Source organism: Chroicocephalus ridibundus, chromosome 6, assembly GCF_963924245.1.
Source record: "Chroicocephalus ridibundus chromosome 6, bChrRid1.1, whole genome shotgun sequence".
In the NCBI taxonomy this organism is placed as follows: domain Eukaryota; kingdom Metazoa; phylum Chordata; class Aves; order Charadriiformes; family Laridae; genus Chroicocephalus; species Chroicocephalus ridibundus.
In genome coordinates this window covers 9,638,541-9,659,879 of record NC_086289.1, presented here as the reverse complement: position 1 = coordinate 9,659,879, position 21,339 = coordinate 9,638,541, and the positions used below count along the sequence as shown (strand labels likewise).

The window sequence follows — 21,339 nt, the reverse complement described above, 5'->3', positions numbered from 1 at the left end:
CACAGAGACAGCAATGTTGAAGGTCATGGATCACGCACAGTCCTTCATGTCGGTTTATGTGATTGCCCCTGGTGGTCTGGAGAAGAGGGTCTGGACACCAGCACTGCAGAGCAGCCTAAGGTAGGTCATGCCACCACCAAGAAATGCAGGTTCAAAGCCATCCATCCTGCTCTGGGTATTTCCACCAACAGGTTCTGCTGCCCAGAAGTAGAAAGGAAGCTTTGAAGGAAAAGATGGTCTGGCCAGCAACTGCCCACGAAGGGGAATGCATACCCTGACCACACAGGCCAAAATCATACATCTCGTGCTCCCACATGGGCAAGCTGCCCATGGCTTTGCCAACCTTGCAAACTTCTTAAGTGTCTTGGATGAAAACTGCTTCCTACGTGGGTCTGCCAGATGCTGTGAGCAAACTCTGAGCTTGCTTTCCATGTGGGACACACTGCCAGAAAACACTTGCCTCCAAACACTTAAAGGTTTAGGAACTTGTTCTGATGTGTTAAATTAAAGAAATAAAAACAAACTAGCCACTCCAAAGCTTTACTTAATCCCTTCTTTGGCCAGAGAATGCATCTGCAATTGCCATCTGTGGTGGCCTCCTGCGTGTAGCCAGCTCACATTGTGCTACGACCATAAACAAATTGCCTACACAAAGAAACGCTGTGGGTTTATTTGACACTGTCCCACAAGTGTCAGGGAAGGAGGGGAGCGGGGAAAGGGGCTGCTCTGTTTTGTTTCCTACAGACAATGGAAGCCAACAGGGACTAGGTGGGACTGCACCTCAGCTGCCCCAGAAGCTATTTTTTCTCTTCTCTTCTCTAAAGGCGTGGAGTTGTTTTGTCTCTAGCTTAAGCCAAAGAGCACATGCTGTGTTATCTAACCCAGGCTGGTCCTTGCAGAACATTTGCCTGTTGCGTTATAGCACAACGGAGCATGCAAATCAAACCATCTTGGGCATCTGCATCCGCACCGTGTGACTTTCTCAGTGGACGGCTGCGGAAAGCGGCGGAGCTGCCAGGGCTACCGCAGAGTAAAGGTCACCGATGTCTGAGCCGCAGCCTGCAGGACTCATTGTTTAAAGGTTGCTTTGGGACAAATCCAAAGAAATCAGTGGGATCCAGCTGGGCCACCCCTGTCGGGTTGCCTATTGACTGTTGGTGTCAGTAAATACTGGGGACAATCTGCTGTGCAGAGTTTATCACCAAATTTCTCCTGTGCCTTAAAGGCAAGCATAGAGCAACAGCACAGGGTGCTTTAACATCACCAAACCACAGAAAACTCCACAGTGCCAAAATAGATATATTCTGAGGTCCTCTCCTAATCTCCCTGTTTCTGTGTAAAGACTTGTGCTTTCTCCTCCACTGCCCAGGTGGCCATGGCTCCTGCCCGCACCAGGAATGGCAAACACGGACAGGGAAGATTTGTTTCCCCACAGCAGCAACTTCCACACGCTATCTGGGACCACATTAAAGCGCTCCCCAGCCCCACCCCTGGACGTATGCTCAGATAGCTTTGCTGCCAACAGCTCACTGAGACTCAGATGCTCACAGCGAGGAGGTACTTGGTTGCTTTATCCAAGGGAGGTTAGCTCCAGTGCTAAGCAGGTAAGAAGCCAGTTCCCAGCACAGGCCTGGGAGAAGATGGTTGGCCTAGGTACCCTTCTCAGCTAACATCCAAGACTCTATTTTTCTAATTCCCTCATTTAATTTCCTGACTGCCCTATCAGAAAGCTGGGCTGCACCAAGCACAAGCAGAGATGCCTTGGGGACACCTGGCGGCTGCTCCCCTGGTGGTGCCTTCATTTCACCGCACTGCTGTCCTCCTGCCCACCTCCCTGCCATGGCCACCACCCCCTCTGGCTTTGAGAAAACCAAAGCCAGACAGCAATTCCTGCTCTGGTCACTGCTCCCAGGCAACTCCAGCTCCAGCGCCGTATCCCTGTCCAGCTGTGTGGGCAGAGCCCCCCAGGGCTGGAGCAGCTCCCAGCAGACAACTGCACTGCATCCAAGGGTTCACCAGCTGCATCCCGTCCTACTCCCTTGTTTTCCCAGCTCCAGCTAACTCCAGCTGAGCCACATAGCCCCTTCTCGGTAGAAGTCCTGGGGCCTCACCCTGCATCCTCCTTCCTGGGAAAGGAGCAGACGCTTCTCCGTGGTTGACGGATGCACCGCCCCGTCCTCCTCCACGCCTCTCCCTCCTCCCCATGCACGGCTCCCTGCTCTCCTTTCCTTTCACATCCCAGCTACAGCGATTCCCACGTTGGATCAACTACTGAGCAGCAACATCCGGGGTCTCAAGGATGACCCATGTCTCTTGAGGACAGCCGGGCTGGCTTGCTGGCACAGAGACGAAATCCCACTGGAAGCTGATGGTGTTGAACTGGACCCTGGCTAGATTTCTAACTGGACCCTGACCAGATTTATAGCTGGACCCTGACCAGATTTATAGCTGCCCTACAGGAAAATCTACAGTGCTGGCAACTCCTCACAGACCCACGGGGATGTACAACCAGCATAAAGCTCGGCACGGTCACCCAATGCACAGACAACAGCGGGCGCTTCAACTGGAAGCAAACCTGATCTTCTCTGCCAATGGCCAAACTGCTCACGGCTCTGCTGGCAAAGGAGATCCTGGTGCTGCCTGGGGATTGCCCCACCGCCAAAGGAATTCTGGCTTTTATAAGTTCACACCAGTGGCCCGGGAAAAGCTGGTTTACAGTGTGGGGAATATTTCCATAACAACAGTTAAAAGGAAGCCTCACCTCTGTTTCTTTGGAAAACCTCAGTTCTCTTCCTCCTTTGAGCCTGGATCGCCACGCGATGGGTGTGGGTTTCCCCAGCAGGGAACAGCCCGTTTTGCGCAGAACTCCTGCACACACATGGGAAGCCCAAGGCTCCCACTGCTGCCTGCTCCATCTGTGCATGAGCTTTGAGATCCAGAGGGGTTTCTGGATGCCCAGCTGCCCTGGGAGCGCAGCCACCCTGTGGGCCACCAGCCATACACTGACTTGCAGCGTTCGTACACATCAAACAAATAGCTGGAAATTCATACAATAGGGAGCCCCCCTGGTTAAATTTTCTTTTTTTTTTTTTTTTTTTTTTAAATAAAGCTCACCGGGACTATTAGTCTCGCTAACATACACAGGCAGAGGTCTCTCCATGTACCCGTGCTGTGCAGTACGTAATGAGAGTGAAGGCTACAGGGTTCATCTGCACAGGCTGAGGGCTGGGCAGCAAAAAAGCAAAGGATTTGCAAAGCCTACCTTTGGAGGGGGGAGGTCCGGGAGGCTCTTCTGAGGAGGGGACGAATGCAGTCCTGAGTCTCCATTGGTCAAGGAGTTTCTCCGATCCAGCGCTGCAAGGCAGAAACACAATTATATCGATGGCACGTGGCATTTCCCAGCAGAGCGCTTGCTACCCGGGTCTGTGCAGGAACAGCGAGGTGCTATTTCAAGTAAGAACCAGAGTGACAATTACAGGCAGCGCTGCAGGGCCACCATGTCATTTCAGGCCATACCCAGGAATGTGGCACTTGGAGACCCAGCGAAAGAACTGGCCTCTGGCTTTGGGGCAGTTTTTTTCCTTCTGGAGGGAAAACTGTGAAGCCCAGACCCACTGCTGAAACTTTAAAGGGTCTTGAGAAGCAGCGTGGGCAGACACTACACAGTGTCTGGAAATCCACAGCACTTCAGCCCTTGCTAGCTCCGATCCCTGCTGCTGCAAGCGGACAGATCGGTGACTGTCCCCACCTCGGCTGCCTTTCCAGAAAACTGGAGCTAATGCCACCCTGCTCCCAGAGCGAACCGCAAAGGTTGCTGCACGATGGTTTATCAGAGCCAGCCAGGAACAGTAATTTAATTGCTATTGAAGGAAGACTTGCTCTCGAAGCAGCCCAGGCCAAACATGTGAAAGGGCATATGGCAGCAGAACCGCTCCAGGCGATCTGCGTCTGCCTCTGGAAAGTCAGATTTTCCAAGCAGCTGAATGCAGAGTGATTCAGTAGCTGGAGGGTACGGCAAAGGCTCAGACAACTTGTGTTCAGTCCCTCTTCCCCCACCACAGAACTCCTGGGTGGCCTCAAACAAGTGCCCAAATCCCATGACCTCCGAGACAGCACAATGCAGCAACGCTCAGGAACAAGTGGGAGCAAGGCGCCAAACGGCTGAAAAAGGAAGAACTTTGAAGGCATTATACTGTGCAGAGGGGAAGCTCCTTTTGCAGAGCGTCTCTTGCCAAATACTTTGGGAGAAATGAGGCTAAGGTATTCAGATATTGCAAGTCCAGCAAATTAAAAGGGAACTGGGTCCCAAATCTGCAGGGAGTGGATGCTCTAGCTGCCTGCGTCACCTGCTGATGCTCCAGCCACATTCCTCGGGCACACACAGAAACCGCCAAGGCATCGCGTGGTGCCCAGCAGCGGTCAGCACTGCGCTCGGAAGACGCGGGCAGGAACTTTGCTGCATATTTCTGGGCTTTAAAAATAGAAGCTGGAAACCACATTACTTTGTTCACGTCTGGGGCTTGGAAGCCACGATGACAGCTCTACCCTGCCAGGCTGCAGCCAGCTCCCGGCCTGACGGCGCAAGAGCTCAAAACACATCGCTCGTGACAAACCGCTCCCTGTGACACAGGTCTGGTCATCACCACTGGCTAACTTCAGTGAGACAGGAGGACGCAGAGACCCATGGATCAATGGACACCGATGCCAAGCAGCTGTTTGTGCCTCACAAGAAGGGCTGCTGGATGTCTTGTAAGGTTCTACAGGCTGCTGTTGGAGGTTGGCCTTTTCTGTAAAGCACCAAGGAGATGGTGCTTTGAGGGCAGACACCTTCCATCAACAGCAGCTGCTGAGGCCATTGCTGCTTTTGGAAGGACCGGAAACAAGTCTGAGATTTCCTAAAGCCCTTGGGCTACCACCCAAGAGGGGATTATCTCCACACTCACAGTTGTCCACACAGGGAACTTTATAGGGGCCTCTTTGGCAGGGAGAAACTGAGAGGCCAACTGACATCCTCCTGCGCCAGGCAGAACCTCCCATGCTCAGCTCCACAGAGGAGAAACTGCAACAGCAAAAACCACTGCCAAACCCTTCGCAAGTAGTGGCCATCTGTTCTGGACTCTACAGCAAACCTAGCAATCATCCCATTGAACCTCAGCATGCCAGGAAAATGCTGTTTCATTTCTGTACCAGCAGTTCCGCCTCCTCCCACCAACCTTGGAGCATGGGACGGAGACCACAGCTTTGGTCCTCACCCTGCTGGAAACCTGCCCACCTCCATAGACACACACCCATGTACTCCAGCTGAAGAGCAGAGTAGGATGCAATGGAGCTTTGATTTTCAGGCTCTGTGTGGGAAACCCCCCCCTTAACCTTCATCCTGAAAGGCCCCTAGGACATGTTATGGGGTTTTCTGTTCTGAGGTTGCAGAGGGCAGCTATCACTGTGCCCAGCATATGGGGACAGGCACCTAATAGAACCATAGAATGGTTAGAGTTGGAAAGAACATTAAAGCTCATCTAGTTCCACCCCCCCTGCCCTGGGCAGGGACACCTCCCACTAGACCAGGCTGCTCAAAGCCCCATCCAGCCTGGCCTTGAACACTTCCAGGGATGGGGCATCCACAACTTCTCTGGGCAACCTATTCCAGTGTCTCACCACCCTCACAGTAAAGAATTTCTTCCTAACACCTAGTTTAAGTCTCCTCTCTTTCAGTTTAAAACCGTTACCCTTATCCTATCACTACATTCCCTGATAAAGTGTCCCTCCACATCTGTCCTGTAGCCCCTTTAGGTACTGGAAGTGGCTACAAGGTGTCCCCTTCTCTTCTCCAGGCTGAACAACCCCAACTCTCTCAGCCTGTCCTCACAGCAGAGGTGCTCCAGCCCCCTGATCATCTTCGTGGCCTCCCCTGGACTCGCTCCAACAGGTCTATGTCCATCCTATGTTGGGGGCATGCTTTCTCTATGGGAAGTCCACACAGCACGTGCTGCACATACGTACCCCTTCCTTCTCCCGCTACACACGTCAGCACCACAAATCACAGACTGTTTCCGTACTGGGGGGGAAGGAAAGGAGTACTTTTTTCCTAGACAAGCATTAACACTTTGCAGGTGTCTTCTCATAAAGATGTCTCTCTAAACCCTGGAATTTGGAGAGAATTTAGAATAGGGAAGGAACAAAAAAAAAATAGCCAAAAGCCTACTAAATTTCGCTTCTGTGCAAACTGTTTTTTATCAGTGCTCTCTGTTCTTTGTGAAAGTGAATCCCTCCTGGTATTTGGGCTAAGAGGATCACAGTGTCCACCACCAGGAGGCCTACACTGCACATTGGTCCCACCTCCCAGGCTCCCACACCTCAATCCCTCTGTGCTGACTTCCACAAGGAGATGGCATTCGGCTCACTGAAGAGTCCCATGGATTTCCAAGGTAGAGACTTGCCGTGTTTCTCAAGTAAATCAGATTAAGTAAGCGATGGTGCCTTCATCACTCGCTGCAGTGAATTCAATTGCTGTACCATAAAAAGGCACCTCAAAAGGAGCGTGTTTAGCTTAAATCCTTACTGACGGAATTGGAAGTAGTGAGCGAAATATGTTTTTTGCAGAAATAGCACATTTTAAGGTTTGCAGAGGGGACTTCTAGAGCCAACGTATTACCCACAGGGCATGGGAGGTCCTATTGACCTCAGCCACAAAAGCATGGTCACCACATCCCACCAAAGGCTTTCAGTGAAACACAGTGCACCGAGCGGCAGTGGGTAAAAGGGGTCAAGGGAGCTGCATAATCACTGGGGGATCCATATCACACCCCCTAGCACCAGTGGATATTAGGCCCCCCTCCATCTGCCAACTCTGAACCTGCAGGTCCCACTTCTGGCCAGGCAGACACAGAACTCCCTGTGCAGTTACAGAGGCAGGATCAGGGCTGTACATCCAGCTGCAGCTATGGCTAAGATCCCATACATGTGTCTCACTGACTTCAGCGTTTCCAAATATCTCAGAAGTTTTACTTGGAATAGGGAGGCTGTTGAAAACAGGGAAAGAGAGAAGCGCCAGGTCCCACAGGGAGCGACTGAGTGGGTAGGCTCATGGCCTTGATAGGGAAAAGTCTGAAATAAAAGAACCAACTCTAAAAATAAATTGTCTGAAATACGCCCCCGTGTTTCAGCATGGTGGATCAGTGCAAGTCGTGTTTTAGCCACCCAAAGGAGAACGTATATAAAGAGAAGCTTCTGTCTCTGTTCAGCCACCAGGAGCTACTGGGAGGCTGCACGATCCTGTTATGGAGCATTACAGCATCACCCAGAGGGCCCTGTCTGGAGATCACACTGGGGCTGCACGCGTAATCTGGGAGGATATCCTGTCTTCAGGGCTATTTGAAGTTAATCTAAATTCAGCTGCAGGTAGTTTAAAAAACAAAGCAAACCAACCAACCAAAGCAACCCACCACAGAACAATAAAACCAAACCAAACAACTCTGGAAATGGAGCTATCCCAACTATTGCAGGACCAGCAGGCCAACAGCAGGCTGCACGGATGCGTCCTCTTGTCTCATCTATTTGGATCAGAAACTGTGGGGTAGGGTCAGCCTCTGACTATGTGTACGTTAAGGAGATGTGTGTCAGTAATAACCTCACTCCAGGCAATTTATCAAAAACAGCCTCTGTGATGAACTTCAAAGACCAAGAACATTTCTAGAGGGTTATGCTCATTCCCATGTTACAAATTCAAAATCTGGGAAATCTAAATTGGAAATGAGTATTTTATCTAGGTTTAATTTCTTGGCTTGTACACCACAGAACTCTTGCATCCCCCGGGAGATGATGGTCCTCTGCCTGTGCAGATGGCGAGGGTGCAGGCTGCGCCTGGGAACTTGCCTTGCAGACCCTCTGGGCTAGGGCAGAGCAACACGCTAAAGACGACACATGCTTTCAAGGTCTCAAAGAGGTGAAGTGACATGTTTTGTGGCCAAAGGAAACATGAGGGCTTCCTTAAATATTTCAGGCACTGGAGCTGCAAGCCTTAGAAGGCAACATTTTTATCCCAAAATAACGCTCTCCAAAGTGCTACTTCCAGGAATAACCTCACAGTGTTGGCAAGGACCATGATTTCCAAAGGAATGTAATGAAAATTGCAGTCCTTCCACACCATCAACTACCTTGTCCCTCAGAGCTGCCAGAGGGGCCTCCACCGTTCCCAGTAAAGCAAGGGTCTAACGACACGTGCCTTCGTCGCCCCGTTGGATAGGAGGTAACCATTAATCTTCACCTCATTACCTTTGTCTTGTTTCTCCTGGTCACCCTGCTGTTCATGGATGGTCACTTTGTTCATATAAATGTATTCCTCATCGCCACCTGCAACCAAAGGGAAAAGTGATCTCCTTACCCACTTGCTGCTTTCACGTTGCTAAGTCTTTCCGCAAAGACAGATGTAAAAAGCATCTCTGTTGAGTACATTTTGGGAAGAGTACATTGGTTGAGGCAATGTGCAGAAAAAAACCCCAGCAATAATAAAAAGTGGAAAAATTAAATGCGTTATAGTCAGGAAATTCCACAAGTTAAAATTTCTACTTAAACATTAGCTTGGCCAAACAGTACATCCTGTGTATCTTACAAAGTGGATTAAATAAACTTAAGGTTTAATAAGGAAAACAGAAAGTATCAGGAATCTTGGGAATCCTTTGCTCGTAAAGCTAGACACATAACTATAGTAATTTTACATAAACAATTAGAGGTCACTGCAAAAATAACCTCTGTTTCATTTTCTCCTTCTAATTTTCATGTCTCCGTCTCCCACCAGCCTCCAAGAAAATGTTGCTTCAAGACCCCGTTAGCAGTTCCCACGAGACCCCATCGCCCCATGCTCGGTTTCCTTGCCCGTACCACTGGACTTGGTGTAGACCCGCAGGAGGTCAGAGAGGAAGCTCTTCTTCACAACGGCAGTGCTGCTCAAGTTCTCCTTGTCCAGTATCCTCAGAAAATCTTCAAGTTCTGTGAGCAGCTGCTCGAGAGCTACAACAGCAACAGAGACAACTGTTGGCAAAGCAGTTGGGTGACAGTTCAAAAGAGGACATACATTAATTCTGAATTTTCCAAGATCCTCTGTGTTTTTCTGCCCAGGAATAATTCGTATTTAGTTTTCCAGCTTAAACCCTCCCTCTAGTTTTGAAAAGAAAGTGTGTCACAAAGCCAATAAGGCTCCAACTTCCCTCTGTCTATTCACACACCAGTAAAATCCCATGTAAACATTTATTCTTCTTCCCATAGTACTTTTTCCTCAAGGAGGGGAAAAGCCTGGAGGGATTTTGAGCGCTAGGGCTGAGATTACACAAAAGCAGCTAGGCAAGATCTTGACACTTGAATCTTGAGTCCTGGCAAACATCATTCAAACCTCATCTGGATTTGGATCTACCAAAGACTCTGCTTCCTGGTTTCTCTTTCCAAGCCTCCTCCTTATTTCCCTATCTGTAATGATTTGAAAACATTCACGTATGTGTCCCCCAAAAAAGACCAAAAAAACAACACGTACGTAATTCATAATTCAGTAATTTCTCAAGCTGACTTGCTTGGGTTTTGACCACAGAGATCATTGTACCACCTGGAACTGAAGGCCCAAGACTAAGCAGCATCTTGGAAACTGCCAGGAAAACCAGCTGTACCAAAGACATCCCTGCATACCTGCAACAAGCAACTCGGACACACCGCTCCCCAGCCCCGACCGACGGCTCAGCCAGGCTAATAGGCTTGTTTTCCTCCCGAGGAGGTGCTACTCAGCTCTGCCACCGACAAATCACTTCTCTGACGGGGCTCACGGTGAAGCAACAGGCGTTTAATTGCCTGCTTTTGTTCATGCTGAAGTTTATCGTGGACTAATTAGCAGCAGTGGCAGGAGCCCATTCCAGGGAGGAAATAACAGGGTATTATGTGGAGAGAGGAAGCGCCGCGCAAGAATGACGGTGTGTGGGAAAAAGCACAGGAAACCCAGCCAGGGCCATTCCTCCCCTTTGGAGGCTCCCCCACTCCATTACTCCCTGATGCTGAGGAGCTTTGGGGGATGCGGGCACCCAAGCTTGGCTTTGTCCCCACCAGGCTGCAAACCAGGCTGTGACTCCTCAGCGCACCACCAAGGAATGTGACATACGGATAATTTAACTGGGGCAATGCTCCGTTCCCTTTACTTACAGCATTTCCACGCTGTGTGTTCCCATGGTACCCCTGTGAGTCACAGTTCACACCAATGAGCTGGAAAAGTGTTAATTTTTTTGGTTTTATAAGGCAAAACATCTGAAGCATATCTAGTTTAAGTGCTATCACCTCGAAGGTCACAAAGAACATTTGCGTAAGACCAGGAGAGAGCCATCACTGCCTTACTCCCTGATCTTTAGCCACCAGGAGACCCTTTCTCAGATGAATACATGTTAGAATATTGATAAATAAAGCATAAATTGCTCTGTAAAGGTGTATGTTGCTAGCTATTAATTGAATAACATGCTACTGCTCTCAAACTGTATTAACCTTCACTAGCTTGACTGTAAAACAGTGTAATGACTCCGGATCAATCAATAATGGCTCCAGAGGAACCTGCCAATTTTTAGTTCTTTACACTTCCTTTTATACCTGCTACATCAAATTAATTCTCTTGTGGTCTGCTTTAGGACGAGTAGGGAATGGAAAATGCCTGTATCATGCTGCATGAACTTGAGTGTTTTCGCTAGCTGCTGTTTTGCCCATCTATAAACCACTGCAAACCAGAGAAATCAAGAATCCCTTCAAGAAGTGATTTCTTGATTCAAGAAATAAACTGTAAGGAAACAGGTAGTATTTGGTGACGACAAGATTACATGTCACTGATATCATCAAACAATGAACTGTGAGCATTTGGTGTCAAACACACTCACAACCGGCTTCTCTCAAGCTTCAAGGACCTTGCTTTTTTTAAGTTTAAGGAAACTCCGCTGGGGTAAATCACAGCCTCGTTATACTTGCTCATGTGCTTTGGCATCCCACTTGAGAAAATTTAAATTGAGGTCAGTTCCTGCTGGTCAGGCCTAAATGTATGTTCCTATTAGTTCATCCTGGTGGACAGGACATTTATGTGTCGGGGATGATATGAGAAGAAACAGCACAAAAAATACTGAATCTTAATGTGAAGCTTCAGAAGTGGGTCAGCTCCCAACAGCTGCCCGCGTGGAAGTCACGATACCATGTTTGCAGGGAAAGGGGTATAATTCCCATTCCCTCCTCCACCCCCACGACTGCAGAAAATGACTTTATTCTTCTCCCAGGCATGCACAGCTAGCACACACACAGGGCCGAGCTCTTATGAATAGCGCAGCCCATACAGTAGAGGTTACATTTTCCAGCCCACCAAAGCTGAATTCAGACTTCTAGTGACTCAAAGCAATTCATTTAGGACATGATCCTGGGGCCACAGAGGTCAGCGGAAAGACTTTGTCAGACTTCAATGGGTTCAGGCTTCAGGGACTCAAGAGAGATTAATTTTGCTCTTCTTCAGCAAGAAGCAGCATATAAACCATCTGCTTCTATGCAAGTATCGCTTTGATCTCAGCTGGATGTTCCCAATCCAAACCTGATACCTGCTAAAATAAACTGCCACTGAAATGAATGCGACCATTCATTCTCTCCTATCAGAAGGAGAACGAGCCAATATTTATTGGAGTGATGAACGTGAGAAGAAGAATTACTACAATGGGAGTCTATAAGATCCTCTCTGCGAGCAAGAATCGCAGCAGGTCCCAGCAGGTGAATAGGACTAAAAACACTTGAGAGCCCACATACGTCAAACCGTCTCAGGATTTTGAACGCTGGAAGCTACTGCTTGATCTCATGCTGTGGCGATGAGGCATTGAACACGCTCATGGTAAAACCAGGTTGGTGGTTATCCAAAGCAGCCTGGAACAAGTGGCTCTCCCTCCAAGGTGCATTGTTTTGCTCTCCTTATCTTAGCAGTTTAGAAATGAGAGCATGTAAAGAGATGATTCCCGTAGGCAGGCTTGCTCTGCAGGGCAATAGTTACAGGTGCAAGGAACACATCTGCAAAATCAAATGTCTGCAAGCAGCAGGATGAGAGATCAGAAGTAGACAGAAGCCAGAGCCACAAATCAGTGCAATTCTCAGAGATGCTTTTGAGAAACCTCCTACATTACTCGTCTCAACTGTTGTAGCACTTCTTTGTGAACCCTCAATTACAATGTGATTCAAGTAATCTTTCTGACACCATCTCAAATAAATACTTCCATAGCACTTACAAAAATTCAGCCTACTTCATGGAAAACAGGAGATGACCTCTAAGGTTAAGACTGTCCTAGAAGAATTACGAGAGTTAGCCAGGGTCACTGTGAATACCTCTACTGAATCCAGTCCTCCCAAGTCCCAGGATATGACCTACTCCATCTCCTTACAAAGCATGGCCACACGTACAGGGTACCATTAGATAGTGCAGCACAGCTCAGATCATGCTGCTTTTCTCCATGGCCACAGGTATCAGCCACTTGATAAAACCATGAGGATTTTGCAACATGTGATGGGGAGTGGTGCAGGATCATCGTAGTAAACAGAAAACTTGGCTGATTTGCATCTGCAGTGAGTGGATGACCACCACTGAAAGGACTGAACTTTAAGGTGTATAGAAATATCACATCTTTACTGTAATAAGGACTTGTAGGGGGTTACAACCAGAACTACCAGCTCCTCTTGCGTGCACTTAAGTGGAGGGTGAGAGATATTCTCCCTCTTTTACTCTAAGGCAATGCAAACCCTTTTCACAGAATCTCCTGGGCAGCCCTCTGACCAGAGCAGACTCCCTCTTTGAGGGTTGCAGCTTTGGTCGCAGCAATAAGCAAAGCATTGCTTGAAACACAACTGATCTGTTTCGACAGCAATTCAGCGGCAGTAGGACGGCACTGAAAAGGGCTTCTTTTGGCAGGAGTCTACAGCCTTTCTTTGCAGACAGAAAGTCTCTTGCATTGCGGTGCTGTCTATCCTAGTTCATGTGAAGCTAGAGCCAAAAATGCAGCAGCTTGCAAAGCCCCATTGAGGAAGCACATTCCTTGCAAAAGAGCTGCCAATTTTGCCTGACATCAAGGTCACTGAAAGGTAAATGACCATTAAACTAGATTAAAAAAGCCATTCCTACCAATAACCACCGATCTTTGTCATTGTGCTACAATAACAACCTATGTCTACATCTAATTACTTCATGTCTTGGCCTTATGAGGAAATGGAAAGACAGGCTCAGAATGAACTTCCATTCAAATGTTTTAGTAACCACTGGGCAGGATTATATTAGACCATTTAATCTAAATTCAATTATTTATTTTATGAAGGTAGAGGGGCCCCAGCCACCGGACAAAGAACTGTAATAAGATACATACTAAAAGACAAACTCTTTCCTCCACTAAGATGAGAGGTGAAAGATAAGGAGTATCATTTGCTAACAGGAAACCAAGGCACAGAGAGATTAAGCGATCCGTCCAAGGATACGGGCGTATTCTCCAGGAGATGAGGAATACAACCCAGTTTTCCTGTGTCCCAGCTGGCAGATCTCACTCCCAAACGACCCTTCCTTGGATGCGGAAGCGCTGGGAGATTTCCCAACCTCTTGCCAAAAGCAGGATCTGGGTTTGGTACTTCCAGCTTCACCCCTCCTCGAAGGGGCTGGGCTGAGCTGCTGGCAAACACCACAGATTCAGGCACCTGGTAAATACCTGCAGCCTGTGGCATGCCAAGATTTCGCTTCAAAAGCCTTGGAAAGTCCAGAGATAGTGAAACTGATAAGAGCGCTGTGACTCATGCAAGCGTCAGGCCGCAGGAGCGGAGGGGCTCCTGAGAGGCATCTTCAGGTGCCCCCAAGACCCTCCTCCACTCAGGCCATCCCACGGCAGCCTTTCGTCCCCCATTTCCCGCTGACCAGCCCCGGCTGGCAGCACTGGGATTCCCCAGGGGCTGCTTTGGCAGAAAGCAGTTCCTTTCGTGCCCTGGTTTCTTTTTTCCGTCGCCGCATTAAATCAATAGGGCAGCTGACGAGCGTGCAGAGGGGACGGGCGGGCACAGAGACGGCATTCAGGCTGCTGAATAGCGAGTGCTGTCAGCGGAGCAGGAGCTCCCAGCCCAGGCCTCCTCGGCTAATTTGGAGTCTTACAGTAACAGTCGGCCTTTGCAAGGGGGAAAAGTGGCCCATGATGACAGCTAGAGAAGGCCATTCTCCCCAGCTGTGAGGAAAGGCAGATGTGTGGATGGTGACAGCTGTAACAGCTGGATGACCCCCAACGTGGGGCTGCCTTCCAAAATAGCAAAGCGGATCCTTCCTCAGGCAAACCAACCCTCCTCATCCTGTCGGCTTCAGGGTCCTGCAGAGGAGCAGGAGAGAAAAGGGTACAGCAATGCTTCGTCCCTTCTGCAAGGAAGGACGCGTGGTGAACGGCTCATCCAGACACAGCGCCAGGAGGAACCAACATCCCTGTTGAACCCCAGAAGGCTGCTCCTCCAAAACACATCCCCACCACGCGGAGACCCCACCAGCATTCACCCAGGATGATGAGTAGGGAGAAAAAAAAAAGCTGACAAGCGTGGACTAAAGTTTATCAGCTTGGTTTTGATCGTCAGAAACCAGGCTTCGCTTCCCACGCTTGCACCTGCAATGACTGTCCAGCCTTCCTTCTTTTAGCTGGAAAAAGAATAAGAAGCCCAGCCCATTGTTGTCCAGTTGAAACTCCTCCTTTTTTTTTTTCCACAGAAAAATAACTATAAGTATATAAATATTTGTAGAAAAAGAAGAAACCTCCCCAAAGCAAAATGATGCTGTGTTTATCAAAGGAAAGAAAAAGGACAAAAAAAAAAAACACCCATAAAAAAGAACGAACCACCAAGCTTCCAGGGAACAGTGAACTTTCTCATTGGAGAATCACTGCTAGATTAAACAAAATAAGAGGCAAGATTCACAAACCCGAGACAAGCTAAAATTCCTCAGAATAAGGAAACTGTAAAATTAGAGACCTCCTATCATAGTTTCCCTATTAAACCAGACAAGTATCAGACATTTATGACCACCGTCACAAAACTGTCTGATTTTCAGACATAATGAGTGCTCACAAGGAAGGAAGACAGACAGACAGACAGAAAGAAAACCCACCCAGACTGCCTCTATTGATGTACCTAAAATCCAGTACCGCCTGGCTTCACACTCGCGTTGGGAGCATTAGGCTCCTCTTTGTTGCAAAGTATGAATCATGGAAGGAGGGAGGCAAACAATGTGTCTCGTTGGTTGTGGGCTGTGAACTGCGCAGATGAACCCAAGCAGCCCTGCGTGGGCTGCTCTGGAAGCCTGAACAAGACCCATATTGAGAAGCAGCAGCTCTAACCTAGGAACTCTGAACTTTAACAAAACGGCAGCAGAAAATGCACACAAAGCTTTTTTTTTCAGTTAGCTGAGCAAACAACAGACTTCTCTTTCCTCCGCTGGAAGGTGGGAAACAGCATCCAAGAAAAATTAAGAAAAAAAAGGAAGAGAGAAGAGAAGCAAAATATGAAAATCACTGTGTCATAAGGAGTATTTACTAATCAGTCTTGTATTTTAGTGCCGTATTGCTTTATTATATGCAATAGAGGGTATATGCATGAAACTTCAGGGGCAATACGGCGACGTCTGTCTTTGCAAAGGGTCTCAGTCTTTCCAGGACAGCACAACTGGTGAGTCACTGGAGGTCTCACACTAGCAAACAAATTTGTTAGATGACATCTGAAAGAAGCTGGCAACTCTTCCCTTTGTAGCGTGCCGTATTAGCAGAGTGCCCATCAAGCTCAGGGGATCCCCGAAGCTTTACTAGGCTACACACCAAAGGTCTCTGCTCAGGTGCTTAGCAATGCATGTACCATCAGCAAACGGGGACATATCAAAGTGCCATGGAAAACCGTGCCAGGACCTGGGGTTGATGGGACTGTCGCCGTGGGAAGTGCTGCATCCTCAGCACACGGGGGACCGGGTCACATATCACTTGCGTAACACAGTAATTCCAGCTGGGGCAGAACCCACCTAGGAAAACATCAGCGAAGCAACTAAAGAAACATCAGCGCAGTGGCCAAGAGGATCAGTAAGGATCAAACCAAATGAAGATAACTGTCAATTAGAAAAATTTGGACGAAGTCAGGCAGGGCAGGATATTTAAGAGGGTCCTCTTTCTAAGGTAAATATCCCCAAGAGTAGGCCCCAGCGAGCTCCCTTCCTACCAGGGAGGAAAACAAACCCAACAATTCTTACAAACCAGAAATCGTGTTTGCTGCCAAGCCCCAGAGTTGAATCCTACAGTGGCATGACAGAGACACACAATTTCCTCTAAAGTCACCACCATTGATTCTCTTCTCCCCCCACAGTCCTTTCTGCTGTTTTTCCCCTCCCTTATTCCTTTAGCTTTCTGCTAAGATTGGTTCTTTTCAGTCTTGTGAAGTTTTGCTTTCCTCTCCATCCCTCGATCCTTAGAAGACTGCACAGCTGACTTCACTGGGGGCTTGGTGACCACCTGACCTGCAACTTAAAGGACATCCGTTGTTTGCTCTCTAATGTCATGCATAGCTATATCCAGGCAGGGGCTACCAAGAGGCGTTTTATCAAATAAAACAGTTGTTTTCAAGAAAGAGAAACATGCAAAAAACCTCAACTACGTGACACAAACATGTGGGGCTCTACTGCTCCAATCCAGCCTGAGGAGGCATCACACAGCCGCCCGCTCCTTGTTCTCCTCTGCCTTAATGCGGTCTCTGCTCCACAAAGGTGGCAACACACGCTTCTGCGCCTCAGCTCAGGTCTTTGCCAAGGATCCTCGGTTAGGGAGCATGATTGCAGTCAAAATGCTGTGGGAGACTTGGCATCATCCTTGTTCCTTGCTCTGCACGGATACGTCTAGACGAAAACACATTTCCACTCCCCTCTGCATTACAGAATAGCGGGTACACTGCTGTCCTAATCCCTGCCAGAGACCACAGCCACGGGACCCATCTTTCCCATGGAAAAAGGAAGCCTGGGATACCACATTCCCAAAACAGCGACTGGGAAAATGCAAGATCCTAACAAGATTAGCTATCACAATGATGGTGAACGACAGCCCTGGAACAGCACCCCAGAGTTTGTACCACTTCAATACAAATAAAGGAGGTTAACTGCCAAAAATATTTGGAGATGGATTTCTTTCTCTCAGGCAAGACACAAATTAAAGGAAGCTGCCAGATACACACAGGGTTGTGTTTTTTTTGAGAAGACATGAACACACACACACCCCCCCTCTGAAGGCCTCATATCAAAGCATTTTCCCACCATTCTCTGTTGATCTAATGGCATCATTTCTCCAATGAACAATAGAAACATAACAGAAGGGGAAGGCAATTATGTTTGAGAAAGCAAAAGCAAGAGCTCCGGGGTCAGAGAGAAAGACGGACTCAGAGCCCTGGCGTCCCCAGTCTTTTCCTTGCTGTTTCCTCTGCACCAGGGGCTCTTCCAGCCATGCTGGCCATGACAGCCAGGGCTGGGCCTCTGCTCCTACAGCTGAAAAAGAGAACGGCTACACAAGGCTATTGCACTAGTGCAGGGGAAAAACAGGTTTGAAAAGTATCCTGAGGTATATCAGGGTAGGCTAGTAGAGTCTACAGCAACATCATTATTGATTGCTAGACTTCTTTCTTAATAAGCTTGCTCAATCTTTTGTCCAAACACTGCATGCAGGCCTTAGCCATCGTCTTCAAGGCAACCCGGGAACCTCATCATCGGGAAGGAGCATCATGCAGCTAGGGCGCCGAGCAGTGTTGATGCAGCGATACGCAAACCATCAGTTTTCTCTGGAATCCCAGGGTATAATCATCAGCAGACAAATTTGCTCAAAAACCAACCAAACAAAACCACCCCCCAAAAATCCCGCAATCTACAGACATCACCATGGACCAAAGCTCACGCCCTTTCCTAACAACAAGGGTCAAAGCAAACCAATATTTACTAAACTTCATTTAAGGGTTAAGAGGTGCGGAAAGGGAAGGCTTAGGAATGACTACGCTGTACTTCGGAGGTCAAATTACAAACCCTCTCCTGCCATGAGTCACCAGTGCTCAGTGAGTGTCTCCCAGCAGGGCTCCAACATCTGCCACCACAGGAGGTCACAGCTCCCGCCCACCCTCCCACATGCACCAGGAGGGCACTGATGCAAGAAGGTGACCTGAGGACAGGGCTGGATGTCCCTGCTCTTACATTCAAGAGATGCCATCTTTACTCCCCTCCCACACCTCCAACATGACAGTTTCACTGAAGTCAAGGGAGGAAGAGCAGCCTCCCAGGAGCAGGGAGCTCCCCTGTTCACTGTGGATTTCCAAAGCAGCTGGGCACCACATGAGCTGTTTCGAGACACACGTGCCCTATGGGGAAACACCAATGTTTTCCTAATGCTGCAGCGATGCTCCAGAGAAACAGAGGCTCTGCCTTGCTTCACACCCCAAACATTACTTTCATCACTCAACAGGTTTTCAAATGGGGTTCAAGTTTTTGGTACCATTTGGTATCTGTGTTATTAATCCATGTTGCCCAAGAAACTCCCAAATATGTTTTCTTAGTAGAGCCTCTCTGTCCAATACTCATAAAAACAAGTATGGGCTGCCTTGGGGAAAACAAGTGTCACCCACAGGGAAGAGCCTCAGAAGCGAGACTCTCCCAAGCCGCCCAATTTATGCAACGGCTGCACACACATTACTCTTCCAACACAGGTCCCATCCACCACGTGAAGGTAACATGGGTGACAATACTCGGAGGAAAAATGGTGATACAACACGTCTCATAAGCCAGGCGCATACTGGGATAAGTGATGCAATAATATGGAAACCAGCACAGAACCAGTGGAGATACCGGGTCAGGATACCAGTGCCATGCAGACTGCTGGAGCTGCACATCATAGCACAAGGAGATACAATGTGAAATCCTGTTCATCTCCCTATGGGTCCGAGCCCCACACGATGTGATAGACTCATGGAGCAGGGATCAGAGAAGCCATGGACATTTACCTACTGAGATAAGCAACTTCTGCAGTGACCTACCTAATGGGTGGCTCTTGGTTTGACTCATGGTGATGGACCTGTCCCACTGCCCACAGCTGCTTTGCTGCATAGGGTAGTCTCTTACAAGGCATGGGAGACGCAAGCACCGAAACAGCTGCCAGGACTGAGGAACAAACCTTGTTTTACCACTAGCAGAAGCCACCACCTGTCCCCTGGACTTGAGCCTCATCACTGAGGAGCAGCAAGTCAAACTCGGAGATGCACAGGTGGGAAAGCGGAGGCTCAGGACAGGACAACCGTATCACACCTCTGCCTTCTTCCCCAGCAGGGCCCCACAGGAGCCCAGGGTGGCTGAGGCAGCGAAGAACCAGGACAAAGACTGGTGTTTCTTTTTTATCATGTGAATTGGAAAACTTCTCCTTTTCTATCCTGACTGTGAGGCATGGGAAATGAAAGACAGCTCTCAAACCAGCAAAACAACCATTTACCGGATAAAAAAGATTTTCTTACTTTGTCTGTCTTGCATTTTGTTTACATGAATGAGAGCCAGTTATCCAGACTGGGAACAATACTCTGAATTAAATCTCTGAAACCCATTACATAAATATGCCGAAGGTATCACTAATCCCATCACAGATTTAAGAGTTAGATCATTATTTTCATTTACGATTTCAGCAGAAAATCTGTGACAAGAAACTGCTGATAAATGAGTTCAAGCCTTCCAGCAAATTCAGCTTCCTCAGAGCTTTTTGGAACTCACACTTGACTCTTTCATCTCCCTCTTAACAGGCTTTGGAGGCATCCTCGTAGCTTGGCTATGACTTATCCAGCACGGTATTTCTCTTTTCTCAGCATTACATGCTAATGAACACTTATGTCATCCTCAGTAACTGAGGATCCCTCCCCACCTGGGTTATTCGGGGAGCACTTGCCCAGGGGAGCAGCATGAGCAGGCAGCAGCGTTTTCGGGATCAGCAGCTTGTGCCCAACTCCCTGGGGCCAGGGCAGGCCACTCTGCCCTTGCTCAAAGCCACATCACTGTTTTCCATCCAAAAGGTTAACATAATATCGTTAAGCGTTGGCACTAATAAATTAATAGCTTTTAATGAAAGTAATAACTTGAAGGAACTCTATTACTTACCGCTAAGCGCTGCCTGGCTAGTCCCCTGCTCTGCCTCCAGCACTGGCAGCAATTCAATCAAGGACACGATTAGCATCTCATGAGCAGGAACTGCCCTCCAGATCGTTTTCTGGTGCTCACAGGCATAAGGAGATGCGCATCCTCACAACTGCCGGCTAGCTGGTAAGGAACAGCCAGCCATAGCCCACCAGCAGCCTTCCAGTTTTGCAGAGAAAGTACCAAAACCCACTAGCCTGTCAAGTTGCCGATGGCCCAAAGAAGAAGAGGAGGCAGGGACGTTGCTTTGCCTACCTGTTTAGGCAGCAGTACATTTTGGATATCACTTAGGGAGCAATAGCAGGCAGCCACTGCAAACATCTGCTCAGCCTTTTGACTCTCCTTCCACTAATTCTAACTTCCTAGAGAAGCTGTGGCTGCCCCATCCCTGGAGGTGTTCAAGGCCAGGCTGGACGGGGCTTTGAGCAACCTGGTCTAGCAGGAGGTGTCCCTGCCCAGGGCAGGGGGGTGGAACTAGGTGATCTTTAAGGTCCCTTCTGACCCGAACCATTCTGTGATCTTTTGTTTGCCCCTAAAACAAGATTTCTGTCCGGCAGTCACCTCTCTCACACTGGCACTGATGGGACTTTGCTGGCTCTGGACTCTCATCTGTGTGAAAAACTACCCAAGGGGAAACGTGTGGCCTGGTAGCCAGGGGGAAAGGGCAGGGAGCAGCGACTAGTTCCATCTCAGCCTTCAGCAGAGACATCTGTTACAGTCGCTGAACAGGTCACACACTGCACAAGATACAGACCAAAAGCCACAGGGAGAAGAACTGCCAAGCTTTTGAGGGCTGCTCAAGCCATCAAACACCTCAGCTCCTCCATGGTATTCAAGAAATGTATGATCTAAATTTCCTCTCCATTTTGAATAACAACTGTCTGAAATTTCCAGGTGAGACATGCCAACTCATGCTTCTACAAATTCCCCCTCCTGGGGGGCAAGGAAAGTGCAGGAAACTGTTTCAGAGACATAGAAGAGAAACTGGAACTGTAGGAACCTCTCAGCCACGAAACAGTATTTTGCACTTTCCCCACCCGTGATTATCCACCCACACCCAGAGTGCTTTGGAGGCAACGCTCCAGCACATTTTGCCCACATCTTCTGTATGCCTGTCTCGGGGT

At 48.6% G+C, this 21,339-nt stretch overlaps 1 protein-coding gene across 6 annotated transcripts in view; it reads right to left on the bottom strand.

The window, feature by feature from the left end:
* AFAP1L2 (actin filament associated protein 1 like 2) overlaps nucleotides 1–21,339 on the bottom strand; it is a 71,474-nt gene that overhangs the window by 20,233 nt on the left and 29,902 nt on the right. For all 6 annotated transcript variants that reach the window (XM_063338206.1, XM_063338205.1, XM_063338207.1 and 3 more), the window contains exons 2-4: nucleotides 8,878–9,006; nucleotides 8,272–8,349; nucleotides 3,263–3,354 (exon numbers count right to left, since the gene is read on the bottom strand). In XM_063338206.1, coding sequence (XP_063194276.1) covers nucleotides 3,263–3,354; nucleotides 8,272–8,349; nucleotides 8,878–9,006 — 299 coding nt within the window. The remainder of the gene's footprint in view (nucleotides 1–3,262; nucleotides 3,355–8,271; nucleotides 8,350–8,877; nucleotides 9,007–21,339) is intronic.